The 12,649-nt window shown below is 40.2% G+C and overlaps 1 protein-coding gene across 1 annotated transcript in view; it reads right to left on the bottom strand.

Moving 5' to 3' along the window:
* PTH2R (parathyroid hormone 2 receptor) overlaps positions 1-12,649 on the bottom strand; it is a 54,140-nt gene that overhangs the window by 11,758 nt on the left and 29,733 nt on the right. The window contains exons 5-9 of the mRNA XM_023760805.1: positions 12,192-12,289; positions 9,905-10,094; positions 8,345-8,498; positions 3,601-3,661; positions 2,384-2,450 (exon numbers count right to left, since the gene is read on the bottom strand). Coding sequence (XP_023616573.1) covers positions 2,384-2,450; positions 3,601-3,661; positions 8,345-8,498; positions 9,905-10,094; positions 12,192-12,289 — 570 coding nt within the window. The remainder of the gene's footprint in view (positions 1-2,383; positions 2,451-3,600; positions 3,662-8,344; positions 8,499-9,904; positions 10,095-12,191; positions 12,290-12,649) is intronic.

Raw genomic sequence — 12,649 nt, 5'->3', positions numbered from 1 at the left:
AGATATATATATATATATATAGTCTTGTTTGTCACACTAGCCAGGTGACCAATATCTGGGCTTCCGTTTCCTTCTCTAGGAAAATGAAAAGGTTGCATGAAATGGACTCAGAAGTTCTGCAATTATACTTGCTTTCTGCTATTATCTCCCGCCTTCCCTCTTACGTTCCCCAGGATATCTAACTTGTATGCCTGTTTTACTTTTTCAACAAGTATTTACTGAGTGACCACTATTTGCCAGGAAACTTGCTAGGCACTAGGAATACAGTTTAGAAAAAATAGGGTTTTTGTTCACTTAACCTTGCAATGTGATGGGCATTCACCAACCAACCACAAGCATTATTCACTGTGATGATCTTGAGAAGGGAAAACCCCATTACAGTCTGCAGGTTATGCTAGGTGGCTCAGTGGCTAAACGTCCATCTCTGAACCAGGAGGTCACGGTTCAATTCCCAGTCAGGCCACATGCCTGGGTTGTGGGCTTAATCCCCGGTGTGGGGCGTGCGGGAAGCAGCCGGTCAGTGATTCTCTCTCATCATTGATGTTTCTATCTCTCCCTCTTCCTTCCTCTCTGAAAACAATAAAAATATTAAAAATACATAAATAAAGTAAGGAGCAGAGAAGGAAGCGCATCTCAGCCTTGCGGGGGTACAGTGTACAATGAAATGGACAGAGTGGACAAGTTCAAGGAACTGAGAGGAAGACAGGGTCCCTAAGGCACCGCTGCAGAGGGGTGCAGGCATGAGGGACAGGATAGTCCTTCCTAGCGTCTCAGGGATTTAGATCGTATTATAAGTACAGGAGCTCACTGGGTAGAGACAGTGACCCTGAAGTCAGAATCCCAGCTCCACCACTTACTAGCTCATGTAAGTTTCCTCATTTGGAGTGAGGGGGAGGATTAGAAAAATTAGTACAGCAAAACTGTGGCCAGCAGCGGTAAGCACACTGCAGTGTTCTTTAGCATCAGCATCATCCTTCCTGGCTTCGGGACAAGAGCAGCTCCGAGGGAGGAGCACCGCTGTCAGAGTGCTGAGATGGGGTCCTGGGCTCGTCTCCCCCCTTACAGGCTAGTTCTACAATAGGAACCAAAGGAAACTGTGATAACCCTGACCTGTAACAATGCAACAGAAAGGTAACGCTCGGTGAGCAGAAAGGTGCTCTTTGAAACTAAATGGACTTTGTAATATTGGAAAAACCTTAAGAATCCTTGCATTAGAACTGTCATAATTATACTTCAAGAAGACACAAATGGCCTTTTCTACCTAAGTCTCCTCCCAGAATTCTTGAGGGTACCATCTTGTACTTGTTCTTCACCAATGGCGAATCTTTTAGAACCTCTATATGTTGGGGTCCAACCCCAACAGGTCCAGGGGTCCCCAAAGGTGTGGACGGAGTTGGCGAAGAAGGAATGACATGGAGACAGCGTTCAGTTGATCAGCAGCCTAGCCAGGATCTCTAGCCAGGAACTCCAGCCAAGTTCTGGTCAGGATCTCCAGCAAAGTTCTGGTTCGGATCTCCAACCAAGTTCTGGTCAGGATCTCCAACCAAGTTCTGGAGCCAGGTTCTAGCCAGGGTCTCCAGCCAGGTTCTGTAGCCATGTTCTCTTGCTAGGTTCTGTTCAGGTTCTATCCAGGTTCTTTTGCCATGTTCTGTCTAGGATCTTTTGCCATGTTCTCTTGCTAGGTTCTGTCTCTAGGTTCTGTGTCTAGGTTCTGTCTCTAGGTTCTTCAGCCAGGTTCTCTCGCTAGGTTCTGTTTCTGTTGTCTTGTTACATCTGTATTTATACCAGTTGATTCCAATCCTATCAATCTCTATTCCAAAGGTTAGGGCGTTTCTTATCTCCATTCCAGGGAGTAAAGATTATGTAGCTTAAGCATGATTGTTTGTAGTTAAAGTGATTAACTACCCGCCTGGTACTTAGTTAAGGGGTTTTATTCCCTTCCTAACTTCAGGGAAAAATTCCTACCTGGGGAAACAACCTTTCTCAGAGAGGTGACCTTGGTTAAAACACATAGCGCCAAGAAGGTGAGCAAACATATTAAGAACAGTATGCCATATACGCCAAGTCCCTTGAAACATATGCTGTGCAGATGTTTCTTCCCTGCAGCGACTGTGTCAAGCAGCAAGGATGGACTGGCTCCCAGCACTCTGTCACCACCTTCCTGTTTCACTTTGCAAGTTAGAAATCTCAGCAGATAACTTTCTCAGTGTCAGCCACGAATAAGGGTCTGAGCCCCAGCCCAGACTCTCCTAACAGCGCGCTGTACTGTGACCGTTTCCTTAATCTTCCTAGAACTGTGACAAACTCTCTCCGGGTTTTAGCAGCAGCTTAATTCTGCATCCTTTTTTTTTTTTTTTAAATCTATCCAGGCTTTTAAACTTACCCCGATAGCTGCTAAGATAGGAGCTTGATAAATCCACTTTATGTCTCCAGCACTAAGTTCCCAGCACCTGAGACAGGAAAAAAAGCTTTCGTGAACAAATTGGCAAACAAACAGGCAGTGAGAATTAAGTAGTATTTTAAGTTTTACAAAGAACTCCAGTCCCGAGCATTTAAGACAACAAGAAAAAAAATCTCATAAAACACCCAAACCAGTGGGAAAAAAAGTGTAATGTGTCCTGGTTTCCATACCATTAGCTATAGAGTGTTATAAATATTGATGAATTATTTTTATAGTAACAAGAGTCAAAACCACATTTCCAGAGCCACAAAAAAAATTAGTCTTCTAAATGTGGTGCATCTGGTACTTTATTTTTATTATTATTGGAACTGATACTTTTATTTTATAAGCAATTCAATTTTATAACTTCACAACTTGTAGAACACTGATAATAATGAAAATCATTCTTATCCACAGGAATGCAGTAGAAAACCTACAGTAATGCACATGATTCTTATTGATAGGAATGTAATAAAAAAACTGAATGCAAATACTTTTTGTCCATAGAAATGAAAATTTTAGCTATGTTCAGTGAAATATAATTGATTAGTGTCCTGATCTGTCCTTTCAAAGCCAGAACTTTGAAATTCTCTGCATCTTGGCCATCTGGAGAAAAACTAAACAGGCTTCGTTTTAGAAGATACTCTAAACTCTATTGAGCATACAAAGGAAGGCTTTTTCAGTTCTAAAATTCTATAAGGAGTGTCATTTAATCGCCTTTTCATGTAATAGAAGTGCATGAGTCAGCTCGAGCTGCCATTACATCTTACACACTGGGTGGCTTTAACAACAGACATTTATTTCCTCCCAGTCTAAAGGCTGGAAGTCCCAGATCCAGGTGTCAGCAGGGTCTGTTTCTATGGAGGCCTCTCTTGCTGTCCTGTTGCTGTGCCCACAAGACATATACTCTGTATGCACACGGAGAGGCAGGACGCTCTCTGGTGCCTCTTCTTATAAGGGCACCAATCCTATCATCTCAGAGCCCCACCCTTATGACCTCAATCAGCCTGAATTACATCCTTTGGACCCCATCTCCATATCAGTCACAACAAATAAATTTTGGGGAGACACAATTCTGTCAATAGCAATAAATTTGACCATGAGAACAGACAGCAGGCACCTGAATGCTTTTCTACATTTACCTCTTCTTTTTCACTCACCTTGCATCAGCCACGGTTGCTCGTGCCACAGCCCAGCCTGCAACAAATACTGCAGGGAACCCTGCAATCAGAAAAGAATTCAGAGACCATGTTGTTGCTTTTTTAAGATGAAGAGATTTTTTTCTTATATTCACCACACATAAAAATATGCTATTAAAGTGGAGAGAGGAAAAACAGACATGGAAAATGTTATTATGTGAACAAGATAAGTTCTAATTTTCACGTTGTCCATTTGAGAAGTGAGCCAATACAGGGATGTTACTTGGTCCCAAAAGTCTGAGGCTGAAGGTTGGCCCAATTTTCATATGAGAGATGTAAGGTCAAGCTCCACTGGGAGTGGACTGAAGTTCCTGGGGCCAGAAGCAAGCAGTGGTTGGTGCATTTTGAATATAACACATATTATCAGAACAGGCAAACAAAAAAAAATAACATAAAGGGTTACACTGCATGCTTCTTATGTGTGGTATCTCTACACATATCTCCGTATTTCAATTGTATTTACTGCCAAATGGATGATCAAATAATGTTTACCAGATTGAAGTCACTTCACACAGAAATAGTAAAACTGGAAATGCAGTGCCTTCTCCTGATTACTTTCAGAACATGAAAATATTCTACATACAAGCTTGGCAATGAGAACATGTCTACACAGTATAACCAGAAAAGGTGCTTTTTCATGATAATATGTACATTCTGACATTTCATCTTGACAGTTGATAATTAAGAATGGCTGCTGCCCCAACTGGTTTGGCTCAGTGGATAGAGCGTCAGCCTGCGGACTCAAGGGTCCCGGGTTCGATTCCGGTCAAGGGCATGTACCTTGATTGTGGGCACATCCCCAGTGGGGAGTGTGCAGGAGGCAGCTGATCGATGTTTCTCTCTCATCGATGCTCCTAACTCTCTATCCCTCTCCCTTCCTCTCTGTAAAAAAATCAATAAAATATATTTAAAAAAAAAAAAAAGAATGGCTGCTGATATAGAGGTAAATTACATTCAATAAGGATAAAGAAACAAGACTAACACCTTTTAAGTATATAACTAGCTATATTTTTTAAATGAGTGATTGAAAGAACAAAATGGAACCAAGAATAAAGTGCCACATTTATGAGGAAACTGAGGCAGAGGTGGGAAAAATGAAGAATGAGGTTGGCTGGAAGAAAAGAAACATAGTCATCATCAGTATTTGCCCATACTCCTCTATATACCTTGTTTTGTAATAATGATGTGTAAAAACAGTCATTCTATATAATAAAGCGGTAATATGCAAATTGACCATCACACCATCGCACAAGATGGCCACCCCCATGTGGTCACAAGATGGCTGCCACAAGATGGCCAGCAGAGGAGGGCCATTGTGGGTGATCAGGCCAGCAGGGGAGGGAAGTTGGGGACGACCAGGTCTGCAGGGGAGGGCAGTTGGGGGCGACCAGGCCGGCAGGGGAGGGCAGTTGGGGGTGACCAGGCCTGCAGGGGAGGGCAGTTGGGGGTCAATCAGGCCAGCAGGGGAGCAGTTAGGTGTTGATCAGGCTGGCAGTGGAGTGGTTAGGGGGGCAATCAGGCTGGCAGGCAGAAGCAGTTAGGGGCAATCAGGCAGTCAAGCAGGCAGGCGAGTGGTTGGGAGCCAGCAGTCCCGGATTGTGAGAGGAATGTCCAACCGGCAGTCAGACATCCCCAGAGGGGCCCCAGATTGGAGAGGATGCAGGCTAGGCTGAGGGACATCCCCCCACCCCCAGTGCCCGAATTTCATGCATCAGGCCTCTAGTTTTAAATATTTGTCTTCAATTTACTAAAGGTCAGATGTGGCATCTGCTCCTCTTTAGATTGTCACTTCCTTCCCTTCCTACTGATTGTTAAAAATCAGCAAAATCAATGTAAGTAATGTAACTCCACACCCAGCTGAGAAGAGCTGAAAGCCATAATGATTGGTTCCAAATGAATAACAAAGGAATCCAAGCAAGCTCTCTTCTCTAGTGAAGCCAACAAATTACCTCATTGAAAGAAAGTAGGAAGCTGGATTCACTGTGAATTATTCTAGCAAATGATCCTGGCAAGGCAGCTGCAATGTTTTTTATCATTATTTTCCTCATAGGAATTTGGAACAATGAATAAGAAATAAAAATGTTTTAAAATTAGATTCTCAGTGTTGAGATGAGGGAAAATAGTCTGCTAATCAAATAGCTATCTACTTCAATAAATAGTAACTATGAGCAGTAGAGAGAGATTCTTCAAATAATATTACTGTTCTTTTAACTGTATATGCCCTAAACTAAAGCATTTACTTGTTTAAAAAATGCAGTTTAAAAGAGAGGAAGTCAGAAGATAGACCAACTCTAGAATAATAATGCTATAAAGATTGGTTATTACTGTTTTTATTTATTTTTTTTATTTTTTTTAAATATATTTATTGATTTTTTACAGAGAGGAAGTGAGAGAAATAGATAGTTAGAAACATCGATGGGAGAGAAACATCGATCAGCTGCCTCCTGCACATCTCCCACTGGGGATGTGCCCGCAACCCAGGTACATGCCGTTGACCGGAATCGAACCTGGGACCTTTCAGTCCGCAGGCCGATGCTCTATCCACTGAGCCAAACCGGTTTCGGCTGGTTATTAGTGTTTTTAGATTATGGTTAATCGAGTGAGCATATATTTCACATAAAAAAGCTTTTTCAAAGTGAGTTTTCATATAAACCCTACTTGCTGTCATGTATGTCTTTAAACCATTTGATAAAACAAGTTCAAGGAATAATGCTTATCTACTGTAGTTATCATTCCTATGCCAAAAATTTTGTGGACAGATTAATTAAAGTTGTAAAAAAAAAAAAGGTAAGAAACTCATACTCACATAGAAGCTCATTGAAAATTCTCTTTTTCATAGAAAGACTTAACTAGTTTCCTGGGTTTTAGTGAGACAAAGTCCTAACTCTAAGGAAGGATGGACTTGACTTATATAGCCTAAATAAGAGTTGATGAGGAAGTTAGCTATCAAACCAATAAGTAAGTAGAGGAAAAAGAATTTATTACAAGTGTAACCAGTGCTGTAGAAATCCAAAAAGGAAAAAGAAACATAATTCAGACAAATATCTACATTCATTGTTAAATTTTCTATTAATACTTTTGCCAACATCTAGTAATTATGTTGGTACACAGATATAATTTTGACTTGAAGTCAAACTACCAAAAGCTGTTCAAAAAAATTTCAAAGTACCCTAAAAAATGCAATGTATCTTTTTGGTTTTTTCCAGTAACTGCTAGTTAAAGAGATGGGAGAGCCTTAAAGCCGACAAGCTCCCTTCCGAAATAAAACTTTATTCATAACAATCATTATTTCATAATAAATGAAGTGTTAGAGTGAGTTGACCCTTTGTCTCCTTTTTTTAAATATATTTTTATTGATTTCAGAGAGAAAGGGAGAGGGAGAGATAGGAAGGAAGAGATAGAGATCATTCGCTGCCTCCTGCACACCCTACACTGGGGATCAAGCCCACAACCTTGGCATGTGCCCTGACCAGGAATAGAACTGTGACCTACTGGTTCATAGGTCAACACTCAACCACTGAGCAACACTGTCCAGGCGACCCTTTGCTTTTTTAAAGGTTATTAACTAGAAGGAAATTCAATATTCCTCACTTCACATTTTCTTTTTTTTTTAAATATATTTTATTGATTTTTTACAGAGAGGAAGGGAGAGGGATAGAGAGAAACATCAATGAGAGAGAAACATCGATCAGCCGCCTCCTGCACACTCCCTACTGGGTATGTGCCCTCAACCAAGGTACATGCCCTTTGACCAGAATCGAACCCGGGACCCTTCAGTCCGCAGGCCAAAGCTCTATCCACTGAGCCAAACCAGTTAGGGCTCACATTTTCTAATGTTAAAACAATTTTAAGGCAAAATGGGCCAAGAAATATTCTAATTTTGGAAGGGGGAAAAAAAACCTTCAAATTTGATCTTGAGCCACCTAGTTCATTTTTTTCCTATGCTGAGCACTTCATAATTTAAATGTTAAAATAGCAATTGCAATGTGCAATTGTTAATCTTGAAACTTAATTTTAACCACATACGAGTTTTAATTTCTCTTTAATTTTAACAAACAACATCCTTTTCTCCATGTCGTGCATGTTGCATTAGTCCTTCGTCCAATAATCCCTCTAATCCTAATGAGGCAGTTTTGAAATGTGAGCTGAATATCTTTTTTTTAAATTAGTGATCCCATAAGTTAATTTGAATTATTTCCATCTAAAAGATATGGTCTGTCTACATAATTAGTTTGTAATTTGTATTGTTACATGCAGTCAAGATAACCTTATAAATTCCTTTCTGGTATTTTCATCACACAACCTAGAAACACAAGTCAATGATGAGCCATTATAGCTTAAAATTCAAAAATCAACATTTTAGGATGAAACTATTGCTAACTCAGGACATTGAATAAGCTATGGACAGAGCAGTTCTAAATGTGTATGGCTAACAATGTGGTTCTCTTATGTTTCCACCAAAAAATCTTCTCAAGAATGTGGCCTCAGAGCACTAGCCATATGCTAAGTTTGTTACCACTGGGAGGATTACAGACGTGCTCTTATACTTTTCCTTGATGAACAATGAAAGAGAAAGAAGGAGTGATTGAGATAAAATGAGGAGGGATTATTCTAGGGAAATCGCTGAAAGAATGTTAATAATAGGCATGACAGAAAGTCCTAAAATCCATAATGCAGTTTAAAAGAAAAAGAGTAATTTCCTTACCCCAGCCTATCAAGGTGAAACCCCACAGGTATTTGGTGTCGGAAAAGAAAGCCACAAAGATTAGACTATGCAGGTAGAGACCTTCCACCAAGATCCAATAGTAGTTTGTAGCCAAGAAGTAAATAAACATCACAACAGCAATCTTGCACCCAATCTGTCACAAATAAACCAGAATTGCACCATATTAGAACTCCTAATTGTACTGAATGACAACATTAGATGATTGAAAAGCAATTCTTCATTTTTCTTTTTATAATCTATGTCTCTTGTACATAGGAAGGCCAAGGGTTTTGAAAGAGACTAGAAAATAATTATTTTAACATAGCATTTTTAAGATTATAGGCTTGATTCTATTTTTAAAATAATTATTTTCTTTAGAAAAAAATCACTTTTCCTTAATTTTTCCTGTTTATAAAAAATATCCATGATCAGCAGATTAAATTTTATTTTTTTAAATATATTTTATTGATTTTTTTACAGAGAGGAAGGGAGAGGGATAGATTGTTAGAAACATCAATGAGAGAGAAACACCCATCAGCTGCCTCCTGCACACCCCCTACTGGGGATGTGCCGGCAACCAAGGTACATGCCCTTGACCGGAATCGAACCTGGGACCTTTCAGTCCGCAGGTCGATGCTCTATCCACTGAGCCAAACCGGTTAGGGCAGCAGATTACATTAAAAAAACAAAACAAAACAAAAAAACAACATATCCATGATCATTAGAGAAAATTAGGAAAATACAGGAAAGCATAAAGAATATATTATCTATTATTCTACCATAAATTTACTTATTTTCTGGTCTTTTCTTTATGCCCCAAAAGTTAATGACTTAAAACAATAAACATTTAAAACATCTTATGAATCTAGGTGATTCTGCTGATCTGCGCCAGGCTCAGCTGATCTTGGTTGGCTAGGCTTGCGCATACAGGTCTGCCCTCACATGGCACACTATCACTTCTACTTCCTTCTATTGTGTAAAACAAGTCACAAAGCCAGTCTAGAATCAGAATCAGCATGGAATACAAAGCTACAAGGCAAAGAGCAGATACAGATAGGGTATTAATTTGCACCAATTAACTACACTTCATTTCCAGATATGTTGCTTTAAGGATCTAATTAACTGAAATATCGGGTGGTTCTATTTAATAAATAACACCAGGACATTTAACAGCAAAATCAAGTACCATGGAAGTCTGTTTGAGTCTACAACAAAGGATCTGAATGTCATGAGCTTTTAAATCCCAAGCTTCTGGGTTTGCAAGTGGGCTTTTTATTTTTGCAAACGGTGACAGCTGCTATGGGTCATACATTAAATGCCATTCCGATCATGTGCTTTTTGCACTTTCCATTCGGAACACTCTTGAATGAATAATTAGGCATGAGAATTGAGGACAGAATTGAATAGGAAGCATCAGTATACAAATTGGTCATCTATTTCAGGAAGTCCACAGATAAGATAAGCCAAAACAATAGAACACATATTTAGTGGACTGGAGTGTTTTACTTATGTGTAATGTTATATAAGTCAGTAATGAGAGAAAATGGTGAAAACACTTACATATTGTGATTTGTCCATAGACGGCGCATCTATGAAATTCTGTAGGTCATCCTGCATCACCAGGGACTGCAGCTCCTTGACCCCTATGTGAGCATGGACCACTCTGTCCTTGACGAAAATGCTTGCAGCTCTCAGCATGAAAGATGCAAATAAGTGCAGGTGGATATAATTCCTAGTGCAATGCAATCGTCTATGGAGAGAAAATAATCAACTATAAATTTGGATAAGAACAGAAAAGGGCAAAGAAAATACATAAGTGAGCCCAAACTCCTCCCCAAAACAGCGGAAAATATAATAAATATGAACAAAGACAGAAACCCATTCTCATATATTTCCAATAGAAACAAATGGGATCAAAAACTAAAATGTAACTTTTTGGGAATTAATTTCCAATTTATCCTTATCTGCTACCATGCTCATCCAGATTTTGCAGTGTTAAATATTATACTAAGTTATACTAGAGCATTCTATTATACTGTATATTAAAGTAATAAATGATTAATGGAGAATCACTGAGCAGAGATAAACATTATCAAAACTGGAACTTTCACATTTTCAATACCTTCTCTGTAAGAAAATGTAAGATTGTGATAGCATTACATAATTTTATTTGCTACACATGTTGGAGAGGAAACAAGCTCATCTATAATAATCTATAATAATAAAAGCATAATATGCTAATTAGACCAGACAGCCGAATGACCTTCCGGACATCATTCTGGACATCCTTCTGGATGAAGCCGTGGTGGTGGGGGCTGAGGCAGAGGCTGTTAGGGGCGATCAGACAGGCAGAGTGGTTAGGGGGGATCAGGCAGGCAGGCAGAGTGGTTAGGGGCAATCAGGCAGGCAGGCAGATGAACAGTTAGGAGCCAGAGGTCCCAGATTGTGAGAGGGATGTCCGACTGCCGGTTTAGGCCTGATCCCAGATTGCAAGAGGGTGCAGGCAGGGCTGAGGGACCCCTGCCCCCCATGCACGAATTTCATGCACCAGGCCTCTAGTTTTAACATAAAAAGCTTTGGAATTATAAAAGGATTATAGACACAAGTTAGTAACATACTTAGTATGTTAGATTTTATCACACTAATTTCCAGTACAGAAAGCTAACTCCAAAAAGAGTTTTTCTTCAAGTTTGAGGGGGAAAAAAAAAACTCAGGAAAACTGTGGTATAATCTGGTCAAAAAGGCTCAGCTCTCCATTGCTTGACGGTAAGAAAACACAGCTTTCCTGTGTAATAAACACACTAATATTACTTTCTCTTCCAGAGACAAAGTACCCAAATGTAAGGGAGTAAGAACATTTTTAATCCAATGATCTCTTTTTCTATTTCATAACATAGAATGGGAAGGTCAAATAAGAACAAACTAAATTTAGCCCAGCCAGCATGGCTCAGTGGTTGAGCGTTGACCTATGAACCAGGAGGTCAGGATTCAATTCCCAGTCAGGGCACATGCCTGGATTGCAGGCTCGATCCCCAGTAGTGGGCATGCAGGAGGCAGCTGACAATGAATCTCTTTCATCATTGATGTTTCTATCTCTCTTTCTCTCCCTCTCTTTCCCTTCCTCTCTGAAACCAATAAAAATATATTTAAAGAAAAAGGAATAAGCTAAATTTAGATATTACAATGTTAATGTGCTATTTATATCCATTGTGCCCAGATGGTCCTCTCAGATTGACTCTTTCTTGGGAGTGTCTTCACAAGTGAGCAGTATTTGGCCAAGTGTACATGGCAACTATTTCCATCATAGTATATAAGTAGGTTTTGATTATTGAGATACTCAACACAATTTGCTCTCCTAATAAAGAAGTATTTTATTTTGTGAAACAGCACGGTTTCTGAAATTTGTATATAACATTTTCTGTATAGTATAGCAATCTATAATAATAAAAGCATAATATGCTAATTAGACCGGACATCCTTCCAGACGACCTTCTGGATGAAGCTGGGGCTGTGAGGGAAGCCCAGGTCCCTGGTGCCTGCCAGCAGCTGGAGGGAAGCCTGGGTTCCGGGTGCCAGAGGGAAGCTGGTGCCAGCAGCCGGGGGAAGGAAGGCCTACTCTTGCACAAATTTCATGCATCGGGCCTCTAGTTATCTATAAAGTAATTATATAGAAAGAATCCGCTGTTAAACAAAACCCTGAATTTCTCATAAAAAAAATTGTCAGAGTCAAGTCATATAATAACACTAAGCTGAATTCAGAAACTTGTGTTAGGAAAAATATTGGGGGACACAAACTGTGAGACCTCTGTGTCTTCGGTGGATAACAATGAGAATGGGAATCACTCACCTGAAGTAGCCAATGATGAGAATAGCCACAGCCAGGGAGCCAAAGGAGATGGAATATCCAACAGTATACATGACATACAGGCGTTCAAAGAATTCTTGCTGCAGAGGAAGAGATTTAATTAGAAAAGCAGGTTTGAGAAAAGCACAATGAGACTCAGAGGAGGTGCGGAAGTAAAGTGCAGAGGTATGAAGGTGCACGTGGAAAGGGCTGGCAACTGAGGACACGGTTGTCTTTGTCAATCAGGAGGGAGTCTCAAGCTCCTGACTGCTCTGAACTCCAGTTCCGGGCGAGTCTCTAGGGACCCAGACTCGTATGGGAGAAACTAGACTGTCTGGCATCGGTCGGAACTTGAGGGTGGCTTTCTCTCAGAGGTACTTGCAGCGATTACTGGGACACTGAGAAGCGGGGCCTCTTAGGGTAGGACTGAGGAGCAGCCATAGCTGCTGCTCCGCCCTGTG

This window comes from Myotis lucifugus, unplaced genomic scaffold, assembly GCF_000147115.1.
Source record: "Myotis lucifugus unplaced genomic scaffold, Myoluc2.0 scaffold_3, whole genome shotgun sequence".
NCBI classification, from domain to species: domain Eukaryota; kingdom Metazoa; phylum Chordata; class Mammalia; order Chiroptera; family Vespertilionidae; genus Myotis; species Myotis lucifugus.
The sequence above is the reverse complement of the archived record's forward strand: the minus strand, read 5'-3'. Positions and strand labels throughout refer to the sequence as shown.